At 51.9% G+C, this 24,735-nt stretch overlaps 2 protein-coding genes across 9 annotated transcripts in view; one reads left to right on the top strand and one right to left on the bottom strand.

Annotated features, from left to right (window-relative positions):
• Window positions 1–520: 520 nt before the first annotated feature.
• FAM118A (family with sequence similarity 118 member A) lies at window positions 521–22,595 on the top strand. Of its 7 annotated transcripts, none has more exons than XM_039863197.1 (10): window positions 521–728; window positions 9,319–9,374; window positions 10,124–10,379; window positions 11,912–12,133; window positions 14,092–14,220; window positions 15,571–15,856; window positions 17,083–17,217; window positions 17,535–17,567; window positions 18,281–18,358; window positions 21,397–22,595. In XM_039863197.1, exons 2-10 carry the CDS (start codon window positions 9,328–9,330, stop codon window positions 21,414–21,416), a joined length of 1,206 nt encoding a protein of 401 aa, XP_039719131.1. In that variant the 5' UTR covers window positions 521–728; window positions 9,319–9,327; the 3' UTR covers window positions 21,417–22,595. The 7 variants fall into 7 exon arrangements, 6 of the variants coding, with proteins under 6 accessions (XP_039719131.1, XP_039719132.1, XP_039719136.1 ...); XM_039863198.1 differs by having other exon boundaries at window positions 522–728; window positions 10,127–10,379; XM_039863199.1 differs by lacking the exon at window positions 521–728 and adding an exon at window positions 6,451–7,226 and having other exon boundaries at window positions 10,127–10,379.
• Window positions 22,596–23,937: 1,342 nt separating this feature from the next.
• The window catches only part of SMC1B (structural maintenance of chromosomes 1B), a 54,239-nt gene continuing 53,441 nt past the window's right edge, over window positions 23,938–24,735 (bottom strand). For both annotated transcript variants that reach the window (XM_039863195.1, XM_039863196.1), the window contains one exon: window positions 23,938–24,720. In XM_039863195.1, the coding sequence (XP_039719129.1) occupies window positions 24,619–24,720 (102 nt within the window). In that variant the 3' untranslated portion in view covers window positions 23,938–24,618. The remainder of the gene's footprint in view (window positions 24,721–24,735) is intronic.

Below are 24,735 nucleotides of genomic sequence, written 5' to 3'. Positions count from 1 at the left end.
ATTCAGAAAGTGATAAGAACGCTGAAAGAAAAGAACGCAGAGCTCGGGAAGGGGACGAGTGGTTTTAGGTGGGCAGGGGTCTTCGACAAGCAGAGCGTGTTTGGAGACCTGAGGCCAGCTCGGGTCTGGGCTCAGCTCGGGTTGGAGTGAAGCTGTGCGTGAGTGTGGTGCCGGGGTGCTGCAGAGGGCCGCTTCCGATAGCACCGAATGCTCGCCGAGTCCCTGCAGAGCGCGCGCGCCGCCGTTAGCAGCTGAGACACTCAAGGATGCGCGGCGCGCTTGCAGCGCCGGTGGGGCTCCGACGCAGGTTGGGTTGGGCGAGCGGTCCTCGCGCTCGAGAGCCAGGGGGCGTGGCCAGCCGGGGGCGGGGCCGTCCGGGGCGGGGCCGGCGGCTCGGGGCGGAACGCGAGTCCTGGCTCCGCCCCTCCCGGGGCGGGGCCTCCGGCCTCGGCGGGGCCGTTGGTATGCCGGCGGAACCTTCGCGCGGCGGGGGCGGGCGCGCGGGGGAAGGCTTTGAGGCGGCGCCGCAGCCGGCCACGGTGGGAGTCGCGGCTGAGGGCGGCGTGGCGTCCGCTCGGCTGCCGCCCGGGTGCGCGCGCAGCCCCCTCCCGGCAGCCCGCTCCCCGCCCGGCCCTGCCGATCGCGAGACGCCGGAGACGCGCTGGACGGCTGAGTAGGAGGGGGCGGCGGGAGCGCGAGCTTCGACCGGCGTCCCGGCTGCGCCGCAGGTGAGAGGCCGGTCCGGGAGGCCCGAGGGTCCCGGGCTTAGAGCCCCTCAGGACCCCCGAGACCTTCAGGGTTCGCCCCTTTTGGGACCCACGGCCCCCTGAAACTGTCGGGATTCCCGGGCACCTCAAGGACCCCAACAGACCTCGGTTCCCAGGACACTCTCACCGGTTCGTCAGGAACCCTAGCCCCCGAGACCCCCTCGGGTTCCGCCCCGGCCCCCTGGCCCTGTCGGGGTCCACGGCCACCTCCGGCCCCTGACACTTTCGGGACTCTCGAAGTTCGAAACCGTTCAGGATTTTCCCTAGACTCCGAGATTCCCAGAGGACCTCCCACCTCTTCAGGGCCCCGAGACCCTCAGAACCCTCAGTCCCAGAACCCCTGAAGATACCCTCCGACCCCGAGATCGTCCGAGATTGGCCCGTCCCAGGCCTCCTCAGAATCCCCTTGGGCTGCGGAGGTCCTCCGTGCCATCTTCCTTCGTCCCCCGAGATCCCTGGGCCGCCGTCGCCACCCTCGGCTTCTCCCCTGCCCCTCTCTGCCACCTGTGCTGAGCTTCAGTCCCCGTTTGTCCCCCTCTCCACGCTGGTCTCAGGGCGGGTTTCTCAAAACTGAGGAGCCTGGGAAAGTATTCCTGGGGTTTGTGAATTCTCGATGATAATATAGGAGAGACATTTAATAGGTCACTTAATGACGGACGCTTTGTAACCAAGCAGAGGGCGCGATCTGAGCGCCCACATTTGCATTTGTGTTTACGGTTACATTGAGGCCAAAAGTGTTTAACTTTTAATGCTTTTTGGTGAGACTCATGTGGGCCACAGAAAAGTCTAGAGCACAGATCTGATGTGGAGGAAGCTGGAACTAAGTAGGTGAGGGACTTAGGGCAAATAAGGATGCTTTGAGATTAGTGCCTTGGCTTAATTTATTCACTCATGGAACTAACATATTTTCGAATGCCTGACAGTTACCAGGAAATGGCACTGGAGCCAGAGTCCCTGCTCTCAGGGCCTCTTTGGAGGGGGGCGGGGAACAAGTAGGTAGTTTTTATATGGTCATAACAACAGTGTAGTGACCTTGAACGCAGCTGAGGTGGGGATGTGATCCTCAGGTCTCAGGAAGGGGTGTGAAGGAGGGCTTCGTGGAGGGGAGGGAAAGTGATAGGTAACAGGAGAGCTGATTCTTGAAGCTTGAGGTTGAAAAGTTTGCCAGGGTCATTCCAGGCAAAGGGACAGAATGTGAAAAGGCAGAGAGGCGGGCCACAAAGCACGCTGGAAACCATAGTTTCATCCTGGGGGTGGCTGGAGACGTGTTGCCTCCTGTAATGAAAAAGGTTCTGAGGGTGGTATTAGGGGGACTCTGAAGTGGGGAGAATCCAGCTTCGTTGGTGAGCCCCACTGTGCCCTTGGCCCTTTCTTGAATCGCTGCTTCTTCTGTCACCCAGGATCCAGCTCAGAGCTGAAGGGAGATAGTTGGTCAGTGGAGAGGGGTGAGGGAAATGTGCTCAGGAGAGACCGGAATGGGAGAAACTGGGAGGTTTGGCCAGGTGCAGGGTTTGAGATGGGGAGTGGCAGGAAAGGGGGTGTGCGAAGGGGGTCAGGACCAAAACATGAGGAACATCTGAAGCCCTGTAGAGCAGTGGTCCCCAACCTTTTTGGCACCAGGGACCGGTGCTCGTATGAGAATCTAATGCCTGAGGATCTGAGGCAGTGATGCTGGCGCTGGGGAGCCGCTGTGAATACAGATGAAGCCTTGCTCACTTGCCAGCCTGTCGCTGACTTCTTGCTGTGCAGCTTGACCCAGACCAGGGTGGTGACAGTGGGAACGGTGGCTTCCTCAGGCATGGCTAAGCTTCTTAAAGTCTAGACCCAAAAGACTGGTGTTCCAGCACTTTCTTGTCTGAGCCTATGGTTTTCTGCCTGGAGGTTGACATTGGGAACTTCTTACTCTCTTTAGGTGGAGTTTTGTCCTCTTGCCCATAGGACAGGTGGTCCCCTCGGGCTTCATCAAGGTGACAGTATGTCTGTGTCACAGTGAGCCCAGCGTGCACACAGGAAATGCACACGTAGCACCGTGGGGCAGGGCGACGAGAGGCCAGAGGTCAGAAGTGGAGCAGGATCTTGGGAGGTTTGGAAGTGGGGCTTGGGGGTCCTGAGGTAATGAAAGGCCTGGAGGGAGACTCAAGTTCAGATGTGTCGTGTCTGAAGTGTCGCTCTGGAGACAGCGTGAGACTAGAAGGGCTGAACCTGGAAGCAGGGTGGCTCTCAGCAGTCAGACAACTTGCGAGGACTTTAAAGCAGTGGCAGAGGGTATGGATTAGATTTAGGAAGAAAAATCTACAGGACTTTTGCTGAAGTCTGCACTTGGGCGAGGGGGAGGGAGACTATGACAGTGCTTGCCGTGCGTGGACTTTCTGTTGAGTCGATGAGACGTTCTGTATCTGTGCTCTACTCGCCACATGTGGCAATCAAGCGTTTAAAATGTTACTAGTGTGACTGAGGAACTGAATTTTCAAATTTATTTAATCATATGCAAAGGGTTTAGTGGGAAGCACACTGTTCGAGGCTTCGTTCCTCTAAATGTCATCCCTTTCAGTGTTTCCAGCAGCTCTGTGAGGTGTAAGATACTATTCCTTTCTTACAGATAATGGAAATAGAGGCTCAGCGAGACGAATGCACCCCATATTAAGTAGTACAGTGAGTCCCTGATTGTTGAACTGGGCTCTTTCGATTGGATCCTACTTCTTTCTGCCAAGGGGCCCAAGGGCCTGAAGTTCTCTGAAGTGGTGGCGTTGTTCCCTGATTAACCCTCCTTATTTGTTCCCTGCTAGACAGTTCCTGATAAACCGGCAAAGACCAAACAGAAAACTGTCCTGAGCTGGTTGTTTTGCCCGAGGCGTCTCCCTGCTACCTCTTACATCTTCCTAATGGCAGCTGTTCCCTTAGGGGTTTTGGAAAATGGATGGAGTAAGAAGGCAGGTGAAACTGCAGATCAGCGGAACCGTGCGGCTCAGTTGTATAAGATTGTTTTACCCGAGATATGGTTAAGGATTTGGTGGTGAAAGCGGTAGGAATGAGTGCCTCAGAGGAAGTTTTGCAGTCACAGTGGACCATGTAGTGCCCAGGATAGTGGCAAGGTGATGGGACATGAGCCAGGAGTGAGTTTGTAGCTTGCCCCTCACTCCTTGGAGGCCCTGACCAAGTCACTGCCTCTCAGAGTCTCCTTTTTCACTTCTATAAAATTAGGGTATTTGGCGTCGCATGACCTTTGAGATCCCCCCAGCTCTAAGCTTCTACAATGGTAAGTTTAATCGGAGGTTTACTCTCTGGAACATCTCTTATTCCTCTCGGGGATGGATACGTGCTAGTGGTTCAGTATGCCTTTCACCTCTGTATTGGTGTGTTTTACTATTATTGGTGTATTGTTAAGTAACATGTCCGTTTGAGTTACACAGGATGTCACAGCTGATGGACAAACTGTAAAGCAGTTAATGCTTTAGCCATTGGCAAAATTCCTAGTTAAATGTCAAGTATATTTGTTTGCCATTCTGAGCTGCAGTACTGTTAGGAGCCATGAGAGACTGTGCTTACCGTGGCATTTGGCCTCCGAAAAGGGTTTCATGTCAGCCTTGGCCGTGCGAGTGGTAATGATGATTGTCACTTCACAGGGCTGTTGAGAGGATTAGATGAGATAATGCATGTAAAGTGCTTCGTACTTTCTCTTGACTCTAATAAGAGCACAAAAAGTGTCAGTAATTTGATGTTTTTGAATTCAAACTTGACCTTGAAACTTTTTATTCCTGGCGGGTTTTGTTATTACCTCGGTTTGAACATTTATACCCAAGCACTGGTTTCAAGAAGCAAGTGAACACATTTTGATCATTACAAAATAAGCATTTTTTTCCCCCTTACAATTCATTTGGACTGAATAAAAGTGATCGGTTAAGTAGCATATGTTCAAATTAAGGTTTTGTGTTGCCTGTAAATTGAAGAAAACAATTCATTCCAAAGCTCCCTTGCTAGTAATGGCTGGGATTAAGTTTGACCAGAACTGTGGTTAAATTAATATGCAGTTCTGGTGACTGCCTTGTAAAAGTATGCAGTTGGAAGCCCGCTGTTGCTGCGGGGGAGAAGCTGGCTGCTGAGCTGGTTTGTAGTAGCAGGTTGACATTTTACAGTTGACGAGGACCTTCACATATTCAACTCACTGAGTCTTCCTGGTACAGTCAGTGGTGTGGGTTCCCATTGGACAGATTCGGAAACTGAGGTTGAGGGCGGCCTCGCGGCCGGGAGTGGCGTTTTCCCGACTCCAGATCCGTGTTTCTCCGCGGTGCTTCCGCTGCTGCTTGCGGCGGAGCTGTTGTGGTTTCCGGCCAGGCTTCTCTTGCGGTTCTGGAAGCTCCCTTTTTGTTATCGGTGCCTTGTTTCCGGCTCAGGGGAACCTAGTCATGCTAATCAGCCTCCCCGGAAATACATCGGCCTGATCACAGGTGATTCCTTTGTGGTTGAAAGTGTGATTGTCAGACGTACTTGGAAAGTTACCCTTGCTGCTCATGATTTCTGCTTCTGTGGCCCCTCCCCAGTCTACACAGAGAACCAGGTCACAGTGAAAAGGGCAGTTTGTGGGAATCTGGTCAGAGTAATGACCTGCGTGCCTGTCGTTGAGCTTTAATAGGCACGTGCGTCCCTCCGCTGTGACGTGCTGGCGAGCGGGAGGCTGCTGGAAGTGCCTGCTTGCTGTCTCCGGGCGTCCAGACGGGCCCAGGTGTAGTCAGTACAGCGATGGGTCCGGCCTCCTTTAAGGACATCCCGCCCTTCAGAAGCGCCTGGTTACACGGACGACACGAAGAGGCGGTGTTCCTTGGTCTCCTGTCTCCCGAGTAGCACAGTTACACACCATTCTCAGTGCCGGGTACCTTTGTAACAGCAGGGGAAGGACTGATAGGACAGTAATACCCTGACAGGCTGCCCCGCCCTCCCACGAAGTAGTCTCAGTGACCTGTGTCTAACTTTTTCCACAAATTCTGGGCTGGGGGCATCGTATTTCATCACTAGCGATTGAGCACAGGGAGTTCAAAACCCCGCCTTCGGAAACTTTGGTGCCTGTTTGCGATGACCTCGCCACTGCTGTGCACGAGGGTGTGTCTCGAGTGTCGCCGTGCGCCCCCCTCCATCGTGAGCAGGCGCCGTTCGCGTGGGAGCTCTCGTCTCTCTGCTCTTCATCTGCTCAAAAGCCCTATGATAATTTATAGAAAGAAAGAAAAGTTTTTCAAAAGATATTTTTGAAGATCCCACAGACTTGAAACTTCTAATTTACGGTTTGTGCTTATAAAGCGAAAGCGCAGTTTGTAATAGAAAGTAATTAGTTTTAGGTTTTTTGTTACGCCAATTCAATAATTACTATTCCTGACATTTTCTCCCTCCCCCTCAAAACTTCGTGAACTCTTTCACGCGTTGATCCGTTTCTTTCCCATCCCTCTGATCTTCACGGCTCTGTAGAACAGTGGTGCCAGCGAGTGTTTCAAATGGCCGTGCCTTGGCCTGGTGCAGCAGGTCTCCGACTGGCCTCGCTGGGGTTGCTCATGCGGCTGGGTCATCTGCCTCCTTGCCTGGCGCTGATTAGCCCTGGTGGCCTCTCCCCCATGTGGGCGGTTGGTGCTGGGTTGTCAGCTCATGTGCCTGCCTTCTCCACTGTGGCCGTTCACCCTCCCAGGAGGCTAGACTGAGCTTCACAAGGCAGACTTCCTAGAGGGCAGGTTCCAGTGTCTCAGTGCTCATCAAGCTCTTGTTTGCTGATATCCCATTGGCCAAGGAAGTCACATGACCAAGCCTAGGGTCAGTAGGTGAGGGACTATACAGGGGTGTGGTTACCGGGAGGCCTGATGGGGGCTGGGAGGTCATTAACAGCCTAGTTAGGGAGTGAGAGAGGCTTTGTTTTGCCAGCTGTTAAGTGACAAGTTTGGTGTCCGCAGTTTATTCTTTTTTGCATGGGACTCAGTTTGATGAGCATTTATTTAGTGCTGAGGGCTGGGAGTTCATAGAACAAGGCAGTCTCTGGCCACTCTGAAGCTAGTTCATAAAATACTCATGACCTCAAATTTTAAGCAGAAAATACCCTGTGAAGATTTTTATTCATGGCTTTAGATAACAAGCACAGGAACTGCGTATACAAATCTGTGTTGGGGCCTGATTTTGCTTTCGGAAAATACTGATAGGTCCTTGAAAAAAAGAAAAAAGGGTTGCTATGATGACTTGGCTTTGGGCCTGCAAACTGTGGTGACGACATGATCACCAAGGAAACCAAAAGATGCAGCTTCTAAAAGGTCTCTGAAGGCTTTTCTTACCGTCGCCTGGAATCCGATTGGCTTAGAAGAATGGCATTGGGGATGGGAGTCGAACTCTGGGGCTTGCCGTCCTAGGACACAGGGAGAGACTTGGGCTACTTTCTAGGTTATTGGGAGATTTGGCTCGGATGATTATGCTGCTGAAAGAACAGGAAATGAGGTAATGTCTTTAAACATGTAGTGCTGTAATGAACTGTAAATGGCCAAATATGGGCAGCTATGCAGTTCATCATTCCAGAGCACTGTGCTGAGTTTTAGTGTAATCGAGGACTTCCCATGTTGGCTACTTTGATCCTTAAGGGTACATGTCAGTGTGAAGGTCTAGAGGCCCATCTGCCGGTGGAGGTTGGAGCCTGTGTGATTGATTCTGTTTGAAGTGTAAGGAGCCAGCTCCAGACCTTTGTCAAAGTCAGGCCCTGAAGGAGTTTTGAGCCCTTAAACCAGCAACAAAGCACACAGGCATGCAAGCTCTCACCTGTTATTTAAGTGTTCAGGGCTTGGAGTGATAACTTGTTCTTTTGGAAGACTTTGAACTTACTTAATTATGAAGCGAAGTCCAGCCCGTAAAAGTTTAAATTGTTCATCCTGTTTTGCAGCTGTGTAAAAGCAATACTTGTTTTCAGTTTGTGACTATAACCATGTGTATATGGAGAATCAAAAAAGTAGTTGAACAGTAATTGAAAGGACTAGAGATAGATTTTTAAAGTTCTTTACCACGGAAACAATTTGGGGCATTTCCTGAGTCTTTGACCAGTGACTGTTTAAAAAATATTCCAAAATGTTGTGTAGAGAAGGCTGAGATCAAAGACCCCTTCCCAGAGGCGAGAAGGGGTCACTACTTCAGCCATGTGAATTATTTGGGGAGGGGCAGTGGTGGGGGGTAATTGAATTAGTCCACTGATAAGCATCTCATTAACTTTTCAAGTCAAGCACACAAGAGGATATGTGGATGGCATAAAGTTTTCCTTTGGTTTTTTCCAGGGTCATACCCGGGAAAATTATTTTTGGTGACCTGATTTTAATTGAGGGGAAAACAAAGATCACACATCTGAAAAGGTGGTTTTCAGTCAGTGCTGGTTAGGGTATGGCAGAGCAGGCCCTTGGATATTCCGCTGGCCACTGTCCTGGAAAGCATTTGGCAGTGAGTGCCGAAATGTTTTACAGTGTTCATGTTCTTTAACTCAGCAGATCTGCTTCTCAGAAACCTCTCCTAAATAAATAATTTCAAAATGCATTTAAAAAAAAACACGCAAAGATGGTTTCTCAGAGTTACGGTAACATCCTGCCTGCATCAGGGGTATAGATGGAGTAAGTGATGGCGTGAAAATAAGCTACGATTCTGTGTATGTAGCTGTCACACTTATATTTATGAATCGTTTTTAATAACATGGGACGTGTTCTTATTCTAATGCATGAAAAAAGTAGGATGTGAACTATGGTCTCAAGTGACTGAAAATCTTAAAGTAAAATGCCTAGAGGGAAAAATATAAATGTCAGTAACAGTTATTGCTCATAGGTAGTAGGATTATAGGCTTTTTTAAACTTCATTTTTCTGTATCTTTTCTCGTTACAGTGAATAATTCTGTAATTAGGGGGAAATGTGATTCTGGAAAAGTTGTGGAGTTTGGAGATAGTTTGGCAATAGAGACCTAGCTGGTTTAAGATTCTTGTTTCATAAGCGAAGAACTGACCTCTTACTTTGGTCATTTCTTTGGACCGGATTGCAGTAGGGCCGCGGGGAGGCCTGGCCTCTCGGAAGACTTGCTGAGAAGTGTCATGCGCCACCCCAGTCACAGTGCTCCGTGCCCCGGACCCTCCCCTGAAAAGCGGCCCGCCTCGCCTTCGCTCCGCATTGGCCAGTCTCTCCCCCGGGCTGAGTCACTGGCGTCCGTGTCAGCCGGAAGCTCTTCTGGAACAGCCATGAGGGGATAGCACGAGGACCCGGGCGTGGAGGCCACCGCACCATCTGTGCTCGGTGCACCTTAGTGTCCCTTCAGTTTCCGTCCAGCGCAGAGTCTGCATCCAAGCCGTGGCCTGGCCCGGCAGGTCCCCCAGAGTTAGGAACAGCGGCTTACGAGACATTTTGGGTGTGGGTTCTTTTGTATATGGCGTTTTTCAAGTATTCCGATTTAAGTAAAAATCCAGGAGCTTTGATTTTAATTCCAGCCTTGCCGCTCTTCCAGGATTCTATTCTAATAAAAGGAGTTTTATCTTGAAAATCGAAGTCACGTCTGACTAACTTTTCTCTGTAGGATTCACAGATGGATTCAGTGGAAAAGACAACAAACAGAAGTGAACAAAAATCAAGGTAAATAAAGTGAGCTGCACCTTCGAGCAGGTCGCAGTGCCACGGGTCTCCTTGTGCTATGGGCACCTGGAGAGGCAAATGAAGTGAGGACGCTGGGTCAGGAGGGACGCTCAGGGGCCGTGTAGCCACCTTCGCTTCAACATAAGAAACGTTCCAGAAGGCAGTTTTCCCTTTCTGCTCAAGGGAGGGACCGTAACCTGGTCTCCGAACCCAGCAACAGCCATCACAGAGTCACATCTAAGATTAGGAATGCCATGCTTAGCCAGAAAGAATTCCCTGACCGTAGGCCATACGTCGTGCCTGTGATGAAGAGATGCCGGGGGGGAGGAGCTGATCTTGGAATGCGCTGGGGTTGATAAGTGGCAGAAAACCAGCATTTTGCCAGGAATTTTATCTGTCATGGCAAGCAGGGGTCATTTTGTCATCATGGTTATTTTTAAGCTCTTTGCAACTTCATAGGAATTAAAATTGCTGAGCTTTTCGCTCGCTAATATATCACTTACACCAGGGGGGATTCAAGATGAGTAAGACACAACTGTCCCCAAGGTCTTTATGGAATGAGGATAGAACATGTAAAATAAACAGACAACAAGCAATAGTACACGGGCTCTGTCTTCCCGTGGCACAGAGTCGGGGACAGGCACTCGTGCGCGCGGTGCAGGCCGGACTCGGCCGAACCCTGCGTCGTGTTTCTTTGGGGCTGCGGGACTCCGTGTTCCCTTTCATTCTCTCCCTCCCTTGTTCTGAAGCAGAAAGTTTTTGAAAAGCCTCATCCGAAAGCAGCCCCAGGAACTGCTGCTGGTCATTGGGACCGGTGTCAGTGCAGCGGTGGCCCCGGGAATCCCCGCCCTCTGCTCGTGGAGGAGCTGCATCGAGGCCGTCATCGAGGCTGCGGAGCAGCTGGAGGTGCTGCACCCCGGGGACGTCGCCGAGTTCCGCAGGAAGGTGACGAAGGACCGGGACCTGCTGGTTGTTGCCCACGATCTGATCCGGAAGATGTCACCTGTAAGTCTTTCTCAGACAGGTACTTCAGCTTTCCCTGGAGTGACTTGGTTCTGGGCCAGGCCGGCGAGTCTGAGACTGACATTTAGATTTCTGCGCGTCTGCGTGCTGTCTTTTCTCAGCAGTCAGGCTGACGAGCCAGAAATCTGTAAGTCCCTCAGAAGATCATCTCTCTGAACAGTGGTGCCGGGGACAGTGTGGGGCTCCTGACACAGCCCGTGTTAAACGGAGCCTGAGTGTGTGAGATTGTGGCAGGGGTGTCGTCAGGCTGCACTGGGGACGAACTTTACGGTTTCGTATTCGTTTCATGAAGGCGTATCTTTGAGGCGTGTTTTTGGGCTGAGCTGGCTGGCTACATCCCTTCAGATGACGAGTGGCTTCTGAAAACACTTTAAGATGGGAGAGGTTCGAGCATCTCTGTCCGCAGCGGAGATGGCCCTGTACAGGAAGAGCACGCGCGGCCGCAGGGCCCGCTGCGGGGTCCGTGGGCCGGTGCAGGCGTGGGGCCTGCCTGGTCCGGGTGCGCGGCCAGGCCGTCGTGCAGTCGGCCGCGGCGTACAGTGGCCGATGCTGGGGCAGAGGCCCGTGGCGGGCTCCTCCTCGTACTCCTGTGTTTACTGAAGAAGCACAGCCGCCACCTGAGAGTCGGGCGGGGAGTACGTGTTGGGGGTGAACACGGGAAAGCATGAAACAGGTATGCGGTGGTCGTCAGGAGGCGAGCAGAGTTTAGGCTGCTGTAAAAAGATACCCCAAACCGTTGGCTTCAGTGTGGTGACGTTGCTGTTTCTCTCGTAAAAGGCTGCGTGTGGCGGCCCCAGGAGCGCGTCGCGGCCTGACCGCGCTGGGGACCGGCTCCCGTTGTGCTGCTCTGCCCTCTGCACCCTGCAGCTTCCATCTCGTGCTCTGAGCTGGCGCCCCAGCTCCAGGGGCCACGTCTCATTCTTGTCCTGTCGAAGGTCTCAGCAGTGCCTGCGCACTGCCTGTCACCTGATTTAAGATGCCCTTCAGACACCCGGTTCCTAGACTCAGTGAAGGGACAAGCAGTACTTTGCAGCTCTCGAGGGGAAATTTGGCCTGTGAGGCCCCAAGTGATCTGCTTCCAGGTCACTGCTCTGACCTCACCCGCTGACAGAGCCCCTCACTCCTCTGTTGCCACGAGGGCCCTTGCACTCACTCTTCCTCTGCCTGGAGATCTCCTTCCGGAGGCCCCTTCTTCCTCAGCTCTGTGCTCAGATGTCTCTCATCACGGAGGAGGCCCCTCCCTGCTGTCCTGGGGCCCATCCACCCTTTGCCCCCAGCAGTGTCATAGTCGTGTCCCCTTCCCCCGCTGCTTCCCCCTTTTCTTTTCCCAAAGCGTTTATCAGTGTTGATGGATCACTGACGGATTTGCATATTATTTGTCTCCCACCTCTCGAGTTTTATAAACTCTGTGAGGTTGCGGGTTCCCCCCGCTCCACTCAGAATATTACCTGGGTAGGTGCCCGGTCGTTGTTGACAGATGATGTTTTTGTAACTCCCGGCCCACCTTCCCACAGCGGACAGGCGACACCAAGCCCAACTTCTTCCAGGACTGCCTGATGGAGATCTTCGACAACCTGGAGCAGCACATCCAGAACCCGCTGGTGCTGCAGTCGATCCTCGGCCTGATGGAGCGGGGCACGATGGTCCTGACCACCAACTATGACAACCTGCTGGAGATCTTTGGGCAGCAGCAGAACAAGCCCATGGAGTCCTTGGACTTGAAGGACAAGACTAAGGTTCGGGCTGCGGGGCCCCGGGGGCGGGAGGCGGGCGGAAGGGGAAGGCTCTGAGTGTCGGCACCGCACCGTTGGGTGGATGCGGAAGAAGCCTTCGTCTCTACGGCAGGGAGTCAGTCGGCAGGAAAGGCGCTGTCAGCTCTCCATAAAACCCCACTGCCTCGGCCCTAACGCTGAGCTCGCCTCTTCCCAGTGGCGGGGCACGGAGGGCAGCTCCCTGAATGTCCCAGGACCCCCTTATGGCCTGCACTTGGTGCCTTTTTTTTTTGCATTCTCGTCTCCTGATGTGCCAGAGTTCCTCACCTGCATTTATTCATTACAGGAAACATGGGTGATAAAGAAAATAGCTAAGGAACGGAGAATCGCTCACAGCCCTATTGCTGTGAATTTGGTTAATTTGCTTTCTATCTTTTAACAAATTGAGATTATAATATATATAGTTATTACCCTGACTTTTTTAATACTGTATTTTCTTGTCAGTAAGCTGTTTTTAAAAGCATGATTTTTAAATGGCGGTATGATTTTAAAAGTAAGGTATCGTTACCCTTCTCTTACGTTAGCATATTTTCACTATTAGACATCACGCTACAGCGGAAATCCTCATGCTTCTCTGTCTCTATTTATTTCTTTAGGATAAATTCCTAGAAGAGTTTCAGGGTCAAAGGGTACGAATATTTTAAAGACAGGCGATATAAGTCAGCAGATTGTTTTCCAGGAGTGCCCGCTGACGCGGACCAGCCGAGTGTGGCGCACAGGCGGCCCGCGCTGCTGCACTGCACGGTCGTGCGTTTTTCTCCAGCAGAGAGATGACGACGCGCTCCGCGTGGTCCTCCTTTTCTGCGGCATCTGAGTCTCCGAGGGATGCCTGTATTTCCTTCCCGGATCTCGCCAACACGTGGCGTTACGAACAACAAAGCAAAACACATTCTACCCACAGGATAGGTGGAGATGTAACGTCTTTATTTCTCTCTTTACTGAGGTTGAACACGGTTTCATTTTATTGAGTACATTTCTTTCATGGCACGGTCACGCCTCGTCAATTTGTTTACGGGTTTTATGTTATTACTACTAATACCGCCACCCGCGTTGTCTGGTCACATCGTGAGGGAAGGCCTCAGCCCCTGTACATGAGGAACCCGACGTCTCACTCAGGACCTGAGTCGTGTGGGGACTCGGCTCCTGCCCCTTGGGTCCCCTTTCTGCAGAGTGTGGCAGAGAAAGCATGGCGGGCGGTCCCGTGCGCGTGGACTCACGCGGACCGGCGTGGGGACTGTGCCGGTGTGACCGCATGGTGACGTCGCACCCTCTCTGGATAGGACCCCTGCTCTAATGTCCGAGCAGCATGGTCCCTTCTGGGAGGCCTGCTCACGGTTCTGGTGTCCCAGGAAACACACCGCGATGGCATATGGCAGAGGTGCCAGCTGCTCACCTGCCTGCTTCATGCTGGCGAAGCTGCTGGTGTTCCGTGTCGCCGATGCTGCCCGCCAAAGCAAAAGCCCCTGGTGTGAAGATGAAACGGAACGTACACGATGTGCGTCTTCTAAGGACCTTTGTGCCGAATCTGGAACCGAAATCAGTTTAGGGTGGTTTGATGTTACTTTTTCCATATATTTTTTCTGGGTGTAAAAACACGATGTACATAGCAGTAATCCAAGTACAACGTGTAACTTAGTGACAGTCCTCGAGTCGCTCTGTAATCAGTCTGAACAGCTGCTGTGATCTCAGATGGTAAAGGCGTTTTCTGCACTGTCTTTAAAGATGTTCTTTCTGATACAATGTGACAAAGAAGAAGCGCTAATGGCTGAGTTACTCTTAGGTTTTAAAGGTTTAATTATAAGTGGAAACATCTTTCTTTCTGAAAGAGATTTGAAAAACCACGAATCCTATGTAGGCGCTACCCATTTACATCTTTTTTCAGTAATACCCACTTTCTCTTCTTTGGGCTCGATTTTTGACAGGTCCTTCAGTGGGCGAGAGGACACATCAAATACGGAGTTCTCCACATCCATGGCTTGTACACAGACCCCTGTGGGTTGGTGTTGGACCCGTCAGGATATAAGGATGTGACTCAAGACCCGGAAGTAATGGTACGGCCCGCCTAATTCCGCGGTGTTTGTGCCCCGTGGGGCCGCGTGGTGGCCACCAGCCGTCTGGCCGCAGTCCGAGCGGTTTCCCGGCCTCTAGGCCTTCGTGCACTTTGGGTCCACATGGCTGCAGGGGGTGGGCCTGCCCCTCTGCCCCCAACTGTTTGTCCAGGGCCTGACACAGCGTCTGGCACATCACCCAGGTGCTCAGTAAACATTTATTGCGGGACTTTTTTTAAAATGCGGGTCCGACCCGACTTTCTCTTTGCCACCAGCCATTCTGGGACTCCTGCTCAGGGGACAGCTGAGTTTCCTCAGCGTGACCCGCAGGCCCCGCACGGTCCCCAGTGCTGTCCTCTTGCCTCTCCTCCCTCGTCATGGTCCCCGGGTCCGTGCAGGAGACCCTGTCTGATACCCTCCTCCCTTTTCTCTGCCCCGCACTCTCTTTAGCATTCAAAATCCAGTTTTAAGACTTCCTTCTCTGCAAGGCTTTCTTGATAGGCGAGACGAAATGAAGTGTGGGGAACCGCTCGCCTGCCTTTTATGAACTCTCTCCACTCAGCACATGGAAACGCCAGTGCCTTCACTGAGTGCCTGGCGAGCTCAGGGTCAGGCACGTGTCCCTCGGGGCTCCCCCCGGGCTGTGGACCACGGCAAGGGGTGGCATGTGGATGATGGGGCTGAGGCTCTTGGCCCACGTCGCCATGTCCAGGACAAGGTGTACCTGAGCTGCTGCCGGCCCTCTGTCGGCTGTCCGCTTTGGTGGTGCCCCAACCCCGCCTGCCTGAGTGACCCCATGTGATCTTTGCTTCCCCCTGTGCCCACTCCCTGGGGCCACTGTCACTGGTCCCTCCTCATTTCATGGGTTTCCCCTCAGCCTCCAAACCTCCCATTGACACAGCAGCCCCCGCCCCCCCAGAAGTTCCCATCCGTGATCCACTGAGACCTGTCAGTTCCAGGGTGTTTCCTGTGCTCAGTTCCAAACTGAAAAATTTAATATCTTTATTTTATGTTTTAAAATTGTATGTAATTCTACAAGATTTGGGTTGAGCGACTACATAAACAGGACTGGTGGGTGCGTGGGGCGGTCAGTAGGCTGTCCTTTGGGTTCGCGGACACTGGGCATGGACGCGGGGCGTGGGCTGGTGTCCCTGGCTTGGAGAGGACGACGCCCCGTGGCTCCGTGAGGCAGGCATCAGCCCAGCTTCGGCCTTAGTTGGCACTCGGTGCCGCTGAGGCCCAGGCGCTGCCTCGCCGTGTTCCTCCGTGCGGTTCTCGGGGGTGGCCTGTGACGGAGCAGCGATGTCCAGGCGCAGATGTGTGACTCAGGTGACCGTCGCTATTCCTTCACAGGAAGTTCTCCAGAACCTATACCGCACCAAGTCCTTCCTGTTTGTGGGCTGTGGAGAGACCCTTCGCGACCAGATATTCCAGGCGCTCTTCCTGTACTCGGTGCCGAATAAGGTGGATCTGGAGCACTACATGGTTGTGCTCAAGGAGAGCGAGGACCACTTCTTCAAGCACCAGGCAGACATGCTGCTGCACGGGATCAAGGTCGTGTCCTACGGGGACTGTTTCGACTATTTTCCAGGATACGTGCAGGACCTTGCCGTTCAGATCTGCAAACAGCGCAGTCCAGGTACGGGCTTCCTTTTTCCCCTTGCAGTATACAAACCGATAGGGTTCTTCCAGTGTTTTCTGGCCTTTCTTCCCCCCCACCCTGAGAATTCATTACATACCACAAAATAAAATTGAGATCTTATGTTATATACCGTTAAATTCACCAGTCTTCCAGTTAGTTCTGGAAGATGTCTCTGAATAGTTTAAAAATGGCCGGTTGGGGTAATCGGTACGATCGCCATGGTCTGTAAGTAGGACCTGTTGGTGGAAGGCCGTGCGTGTGGCTGGGAGTGTTTATTCCTGTTTCAGATGACATGCCACGCCTCAGGTTACTTTAACCAAGAAAGAAAACTGCCCAGCCAGCTCCATCCGCTGTGATACTGAGACCTGAAAGATGAGGATGTTTCATACCTTCATCCTGTCACTCCATCTTAGGAGTTAAGACCGCAGAGGCACAAAATGATTTTATGAAGACTTTTCTTTCTTTTTTCAAACCACGTCTTTTCCGTTTTGCTGCGTGCAACACCCTTTAAGTAATTGTCCTGTCCCTTCTCCTGGGGAGCTTGTCACTTGCCGGGAATGACCAAACTAGTCAGGTAGCTGGGCCTGCGGGCGGTTACTGGCTCTGAGTCTGGTGCCATGAAGTCTGGATGATGGCAAACTCGGAGGAGCCTGTGTTGACTGTCGTCCAGTTGTAATAGGAAACCCAGACGCACTCACCTACACGGTGGAACTGGGTTAAGCACAAAGACGGCTGGACATGCCCGGCCGTGAACTTGAAGACCGGAGAATGCTAAGCTCACGGGTAACCGAATGCACGGAGGACCCAGCACCTTAGCTTATTCCCACGCGTTCTTTCAGAATTGCTAATACTTAGCAAAACGGACTGATTTAGGTTGCATTTCCATAGAAAGTACAGGAAGGGCAGGAGCCAGTTTCTCACAAGGAGGAGACTGACGCGTGCTGTGTCACACACGCTGCTGTGCACGTTACCTTGGCCTGATTTCAGTTTCAGTCACAGTAGCCACTGTGACTTTATAGATGACGAGACGAGCTCAGAGAGGGGCATGACCCAGCCATTTGGTGCCGGGTGTTTTGAAGCAGGATTGGGATCCCGGACCGATAGCAGTCACGTACTGCCTAGTGTGTCCCCCGGACGGGCCCGAGCGCGTGGCTCTGGAGAGGGGCAGCGGCTCACCTCCCTCCACCCCTAACCACCCCCTCTCTTGCCTCCACACGCACAAGTACCCGGAGGACCAGGACCCACTGTGAACCCCAATGAGCTCGGGCTCCTGGAGCGCCTTCCTGTCCCCACCGAGGCCCCTTTTCCAGACCTTGGCAGCTGCCAGGGGCCTGAAAGATCTTTGGGACTTGTTATCTGTGAGTGTGTCCTTGAGGACATTTGTACTTAAATTCGTGAGGTGCCTCTCCTCGCCAGAGAGGGTGGCATACTGGTGATGACGGAAGTAACAGTGACAGCGGGTGCCACGCCGTGCTCCGGGCCGGCTCAGGGGCTTCACGTGTGGCCCTGGGAGGTGGAGAGGACAGGGCAAGAACCAGCCCACCGTTCCACAGCGTGCCCGAGTGGGCCTCCCCGTGCCCTGTCTCTGTGGCCTCGCCACTGTCTCCCCTGCCGGCCGGAGCAGGAGGGACGTAGGGTCTCTTCTGCTGACTGTCTGTCTCCCTTTCTTCCCTAGACGCCGACCGAGTGGACAGCACCACGCTGCTGGGTAAAGCGCATCTTGATTTGGGTCGGCCCCTTCTCTTCCTGCCGCTGTCTGTACAGTCGCACACGTGTCCTCACGCTACGTAACGTGGCCTGTGTTAGAACAGCTCTGCCAGGGATGACACGGTGGTGCCTCCGTGATGGTCCCCGCCATCTGGGAAGCACGGTTGTCAGTCGTGGGCCTGGGAATAATCCCAGCCCTACGGCCAGAGTCACAGGGAGGTCGGGACAAGATTCTGTGTTCCAGCCTCCTGTGCAGGCTGCGCTAACCGTGACCCGTCCCCTTCAGAAATTTTAGTCGCAAAGCCGCTCCGCCTTCGCGAGCGCGTTCGCAGTGTGAACGCTCTTCCCCTGGCTCCGCCGAGCCCGTGTCTGAGTTAGCAGGAAGTGCCCGCCCGGAGGCCTTCCCTGGGTGACCCTGGCACCGGCTTTGTCCACGCCGGTCGCCGCTGGCCAGATGGCAGCCGTGGGCTGGGCTTCGTGCGCGGCCCGGTCCCCGCGGACCCAGCTAGGCGGCTCCACGGCCGTGGGAGCCGGCGGTTCAGGAATCAGACACGTGCGCGCACGGCTCCCGCCTCGTTTCCACTTTGAGCGTTTACTAAAGCTGCCTCCCAGGCCCTCCGCTCCTTTCGAGAAAGCCTTTGAGTGGACCGAGGTCCGCGGTGGGACATCGGGTCCCGGGAGAGCCGCTTTCTCATAGGAGCCTTCGCCTTTCAGGTAGCGCCTGTCAGGACTGCGCGAAGAGGAAGTCGGAAGAGAACGGGGTCAAAGTGTCGAAGAAGCCCCGGCGAGCAGGTACCGGGCCACCCGCCTGGCTGGGGGTCCCGGCCACAGGGCCGGGTCTCACTGCCCTTGCTGTGGGTGGACGGCGTGGCACACAGGTCGTTGCTCCGCCAGAGGCACCCACTTCGGAAATTTAAGGGAATGTGTTATTGAGGAAAAACACACAGTGCACGGGCTGTGAGGTCAGCCGGTGAGCCTTCAGCGGACACACCCACGGAACCACATCCGGGTCAAGACACAGAACATTGGCAGGACCGCCCCACTTTTCCGTCACTCCCCTGACTGTCCTGACTTTGTCACCTTAGTCTCCAGAAAAAAATCCTTTAGGTCATTTGTGTTTTGTTGCCTCTGTGACCGAATGAGATTTATTGGAACCGTTTAAGTGGGTCATCTCTGCTGACTCGGGGCGATCTGGCTTCTCCGCTGTCCCCACTCCCTGGTTTCCGTAGCGAGTCATTCTGGTCCTTCAGAGGATGTGCTCGTCTGCATTTCGGTGACTTCCCCCTGCTCTGGGCCCCTCCCCTGCCTTCCGCACCTGCCCTTCCTCAGCCCACTTCCCTAAGCCCACCCGCTTTCCTCCCGTCATGGTCACGTCCGAATGACTCCATGGTTACAGGACTGAGAGGAAATTAGCCCTCCAGTTGCTCTACAGGTTGACTCTCAAAGTTGGAGAACAGAATCATTTACTTGATTAAAAAGATGTAAATATTTTTCCTAGTTAGCCGACTGTGCCGACTCTGTCGTGTTAATGGGCCCAACGTCAAGATGTGTTCTGTCTGTCAAGGCCGAATGTGTTTTCACTCACGTTACACTAATCATGCCTCCCTTCTGACTGTTGCTTATTGATAGTCCTTGTGTTTATTTTTTGAGGAGTTTCTAGATTCGTCTTTCCGCTGCTGTCCACAAAATGACTTTTCACAGTATTTTTTAATGTATGCGTCTTCTCCGTCACACTGCCCGTTTCCCAAGACGTCGTTCTGCTCCGCTGCTTGCTTGTCACCCTGGGACGCCCCTAGATTACTGCCAGATCTCCCCCACCCGTTCTGCCAGACCCTCCTCAGGCAGCTTCTGCAGGCCAGCTCCTGGGGCTGGTGTGTCTTTGGGGGGTCCTCAGGCTCCGTGGGTGGTTACGGGGAGGTTCTCGGTTCATTCTTCCCCCCGGAGCGCCAGTCAGAAGCACGTAGGCTTCCTGTGGAGGAGCGTCCCACCCCATTCTCAGTGGCTTGGAGGTGCCTGTTGCTTTCCTTTCTGGTCGTCTTCCTTGTTAGAAGTTTCACGAGGACGTATGTCGGTGGATTCTTTTACATACCTTGCTCCATTTTCCTTCTTCCATTTCTCCAGTTCTGGAATCATGTGCAGTTTCCTTGGTTTTACCTCTCTGCTCCCTCTTCCTTGAATTCACACTAGGTGAGATCTGGAATGATTTCTACTGTTTTCTCTAATGTCTTAATTTTCATTTTGTTTTCATTTCTTCTCAAAATCTTTCTAGGAGATTCCCAAAATTGTATCAGCCTTTGGGTTGGATTTTTATTTTGACAGTGTCATACTTAACTTCTCGGAGCTCCTGTTTTAGGAGTTATTCTTTCTTAGAGCATCTGTTATTTTATGACTGTGATATCTTTTCAAATATCTAGAGAAACCAGAGGCTTCCATGGGTCCCTGACTCTAGTCCATTCCTGAAAACATCGGTCTGGAGGGGTTTCAGATGACGGGGTTTATTTTTTATTACTTTATAAGGAAACCTCAGTAAAACACTCTTAAGCACCTGTGTAATACCCCAGGCCTTCCTGGAGCTATGAAGCATGTAACACATCAGTTACCCATTTACTTACCGTTTGTTTTAATTTCTCAGTGGGGATGCTTGAGCGGTACTGTGGTGCTGCGTTTGCCTTCTGTACAAGGAACATGTACTGTTGAAGTTGGCTGTTTAATGAAGGCAAATAACACTTAATCAAGTAAAATAAACAGTGTAATTTTTTAAATGGCTACTCGCAGAGGAAGTGGTGGCCTGAGTTAGGCCTGGCGGCAGGAGACAGATGGGGCTTTGGCCTCTTGCCGTCCGGTGGCGGGCGAAGGGGAAAGGGCTGGGAGCCTCGTGCGGGGCCGGCTGAGATACAGCTGGCGCGGTTCAGCATCGCGTCCCCTGGATGCAGCATGTATCTTAGAGGGAGAGTTCAACTGTTAGCATTTTGGATAAAATTCTTTGAAGTCTTACAGCAAATATGTGGGTTGTGATAGGGACATCTGTAATTAAAGAGAAACGACATGAGATTCATGTCCTTTGAGTTGTTTCCTCAGGGCAGGTGGTTCTTCCCACCAGCATCTTCCCTGCCCCTTGTTCTACTCACGTCTGGTCCCTCAAGCTGCAGACTGGGAAGGCAGCCCAGGTGACTGTCCCTCTGTCCCTGTACATGGTGTGGGTTCCCGCTGCTGCTGCAAAAACAGGGCGGGACTCAAGTGGTGTGTGTACCAGGCGCCAGGGCCTCCTGCCTGGTGGACTTGTGGACCAGTGGCCAGCAGTTTCCCCCAGCCCCCTTCAGGCCAGCGCCACACCAGCAGCCACATCTCCCCAGGCAGAGAGCCCTCTGGTCTCTCTCCCGTAGAAAGCTTGTCCTGTCCTGCATGCGGGTGACAGACCACCTTAGTTCTGCCGGCCACCCCTGCTGGCTGGAGAGCTCAGGGCACTGGGGCAGGCTCCCGTCTGCATGCTGTCCCCTTGTGCATGAACTGGCCTTCGTGTCCCCTGGCTTCCGCAGGCTTCTGTTGACACTGCCTGCCCCCATCCACCGAGAAGGGAGAGCTCACCCAGCTCTGTTGGTTGAGATTTCCGTGGATCTTTGTAAACCAGATGTCATCATTTGCTTGTCCTCCGGGTATTTATGATGCAAAGCCATTTCTGGACAAAGGCTATTTCCATTATGACAGGAGGCGTTTTCTGTCTTTAGCACATAAGAAAAACTGTACAAAGTTTCTGCAATCGAAATCCTAACTGCGGACTTTTTCAAGCCGAATCTTAACATTTTGGTATTCCTTTCATTTTGTTTGAACAGATGATGCTGGAGGGTCTTGAAATCTTTAAAACCAATAAAACCTGCAACTTGAAAACCAGCCTTCTGTACCCACAGTGCCATACCCAGACGACGAGGAATGTTCAGAGAACGCCACACGGATCTCTCACTTCTAAACTGTTACGTACCCCGAAAGAGCCATGTGGGGGTGTGGCCCTCAGAGGCCGGTGAGCGTCCCACCGTGAGTTAGCCGCTTGGGAGGCGAAGCACACGCTCAGGTAGCCTTGGCGGCCTGGTGGACAGCTACCTCAGGGACGGGAGGGACCCGGGTTCTGGCTCCCATCTGACATGCCCTCTTGGTCATGGTGGTTTTTCCTAATAAAAGGGGGAGAATGAAGACTGTCCAAGCAACAGTAGTTGCCAAAGAGAAAATAAGAAACCGGACTCTTAAATTTTATAATTTTTATGTGGAAACATCTATTACTGTAGGAAGAAATTTAAAGTATGTTTGTTATGTCGGCAAATAGTAAAGAATGAATGGACAGTTGCGTTCCACCGGCTAGGGAGAGTGGTGTTTTTAAATGAATGGCTAGGTCACTAGGGCGTCTTTGGAATGACATGTTTTCAGTGACTTCAGTTCCGAAGAGCGGCAGGTCTAGGAAGTGAAGTCACGGTGAACCAGAGCTTTCTGAAAAGTGCAGTCCAGGTCCGTTTTGTGGCTGACAACTGAGAAGTGACAAGTGGAGCACAAGACCAAGTTTTTAACTTTTAGTTAAGAGTGTAAGTTCCAAGCTTTCCAAGCCTGTTCTGGGGGGAAGTCCAACCTGTCCTCATCTCCTGGAACCCCTCCCATGGCCCGTGTGAGGGAAGGGACGTGCAGGGTGGCAGGGTGCGCTGGGTGAACCTCACGAAGGGCCTGTAGCGCCGCGAACATCTTCCGGGCTTCCCACGGCAGAGATGTGCGCTGTGTGCGGGGCTCACTCCCGGGCCATGGCAGAGACTCTGCTTGGTTTCCGTTTGAGGCTATTTTCATGTGACATTTCTTGCCAAGCACTATGACTGATGGCACTGGAGCGCCCCACAAGTGTAGAGAAAGTTAAGAACGAAAAATGTAAGGTTGGGATATATAGGGAAAGAGAGATGAGCCAGAAGCCTACCCACTGAAGACGTTTTTCTTCTTTTTGAAGCATGGAAAGCAAATCTTTTATGTTACTCTGGTCATCAATAAAATTTTAACTTCAGCTCTGCGTTCAATTTTTCTTTAGTTGTGACAAGGCTTGCTTGGTGTTATTTACTTAATGGAGATTTTTACCTTGAGTTGCTAGTTAGTCGTGAAATCAAGTAGTGTGTTTTGGAAAGCAAACATTAAAGTGTGATCAGGGATGGCTATCCGAATCTGAAAGTTGGCATGGAGCACAGCAGCTTTGCAAGAGTGGAAGGCAATGTGGAACCGGATGTGAAACTTTAAAGCAAAGCAGAGCCGGTTCAAGAGCTGAGCCCCGTGCAAGGACCAGGCTTCTTACCGTAAAGAATGAATCTGTCTGCAGTCAGTTCTGCTGTCCTGCTGGCTTCAAAATGCAAATTTACTCCAATTAGAAACAATTTGAGTTTGCCGCCTTTGTGTGCGTGGCTTTGTCTGAGAAACACTAGGTCAGGCATAAAGCCTGGCCCTGTTTGTTCGTGCCTCAAACAAGTCTTTTAACATTTTTAAATGGTCATATTTTACGTAGTCGTACAGGTACCTGCATAGCAGCTTCCCTGCTGCCTCACAGAAGCCTGTTCACTGATCTCTGCGCTCCATGAAAGCTGACCTGCACCCTGCCGAACAGGGCTGCAGGGAAATATGGCAAATACTCCAAACACACCAAACGCGAACCCTGCTCAGCCCTCAGACAGCCCCCCTTCCACCACTTTGCCCCAGGATGCCCACTTCGCAAGTCGATTTCAAGGCATTTTTGAGATCCAGTGCCGTATTTACTATAGTATCTGTGTATTTCTTAACCTTAAGGCGTGTAAGCCAGCTATCATTTTTGATTAGGTTCCCCTGTGTGTTTGGAGCGCAGTGCCCCAGCCTCACAGTTCCCAGCATGGTTTCCACTGTGTCTTCTGCACAGCATGTGGGTTCAGAAACGTGGGTCTGTTCCCTTATAATAGAACCCATTGTGCTTTGAAGGGTCTCTGACAATCTGAGTCCAAGTTACAACAGCCCAGGTAGAGATTAGGGTTGACACTGAGCTCAGGTGGCCCTAAAGGGACAGTTCAATGTTAAGTTGATGTCTTTCAAGGCATAGGAGGTTGGTGATTTAGATGGTGTTGTCAGTACTAAAAAAAGGAACAAAGGACAGATACGGTGGCTTCTGTCATCTAGTCCACAGAGATGAGCTGGTGAGGGTAGGAAGCAAGGCTCTTGTGACTTTATTTCTTGGGCACAGAGTGCATTTGTTTTATATGAAACAATGAGTGTTGTTCAAAAGTGGTTCTGTCACTTCAGGAGGCTACTCCTTGGTTAGCACTTGGGCCCAAAGCAGTCTGAACAGAAGACCGCCAGCACCTCAGTCTTCATTCCCTTCTGAAACAAATGTACTATTGCAAATGGATTAATGGAGAAATTAGGTGCTTGGAAAAATCTGTGTTCTTCAGTATGTGCTTAACAGAAAGTAGATTTAGAAAAATTTACATTGCATCAAAGCAGACATAATTCAGTTTCACCTTAATTTTTTTGTTTGTTTATAAAATTGTAGATTGGAGACATTTGAAATTAGAACTTTTATTTTTCACTGATATTTTCACGTTGATATCAGTTCCTATGAAACAGTTTCTTATAAAACCCAGGCTCAACACCCTGTAACCAGTATGTTTAGAAACCAAGAATATGTACCCTTAAAGGTACTTAAATGGGCAAGGCAAGACCACAGTGACGACGATGTAGAATTCAAATATTTTTGTCTGACTGGCTTTCAAAATGGAAGTTAAAATTGTGGTACAAAATTACACCTTTGGGTTTTTTGAAACTCAAAGCTAACTCAGAGGAAGCTTTACCTATGGCATGAGGCTGGACCACTCCTCCGTGGCCATGAGCCACGGCATCTTGGGCTGGTTAACAGTTCAGCTTTTCCTTAAATGGCGCACAGGCTGTCTTGCTTGCTTCAGATGTTTGTTATTCGAGCTGCTTGAACATTGTATGAGAACTAAACGATGACCCTGACCACTGTGTGACCTGTCTTATTTGCTCTTCAAGCTGGCAGGCACTCGGAGCACTCAGTCCTAATGGGACTCTCGTGGTCTCTCGCTGCTCTCTTGGCCCTCAGTGTCTGGGTACTGAGAAAGATCTAGAGTCAAAACTCGGCTGAACATGCAGTCATCTTGCTGAAATGGAAAGCA

The sequence above is a fragment of the Pteropus medius genome, unplaced genomic scaffold, assembly GCF_902729225.1.
Source record: "Pteropus medius unplaced genomic scaffold, Ma_sr-lr_union100, whole genome shotgun sequence".
NCBI lineage: Eukaryota > Metazoa > Chordata > Mammalia > Chiroptera > Pteropodidae > Pteropus > Pteropus medius.
Note: the sequence above shows the minus strand (reverse complement) of the source record. Positions and strands in the feature narration are given on the sequence as shown.

Excerpts from the sequence above, each read along its gene's own strand:
- FAM118A (XM_039863197.1), top strand. The coding sequence starts at position 9,328 with ATGGATTCAGTGGAAAAGACAACAAACAGAAGTGAACAAAAATCAAG. Across the intron at positions 9,375-10,123 it reads AGAAGTGAACAAAAATCAAG|CAGAAAGTTTTTGAAAAGCC; the intron begins GTAAATAAAGTG and ends CTTGTTCTGAAG. Across the intron at positions 17,218-17,534 it reads ATCTTTGGGACTTGTTATCT|ACGCCGACCGAGTGGACAGC; the intron begins GTGAGTGTGTCC and ends TTTCTTCCCTAG.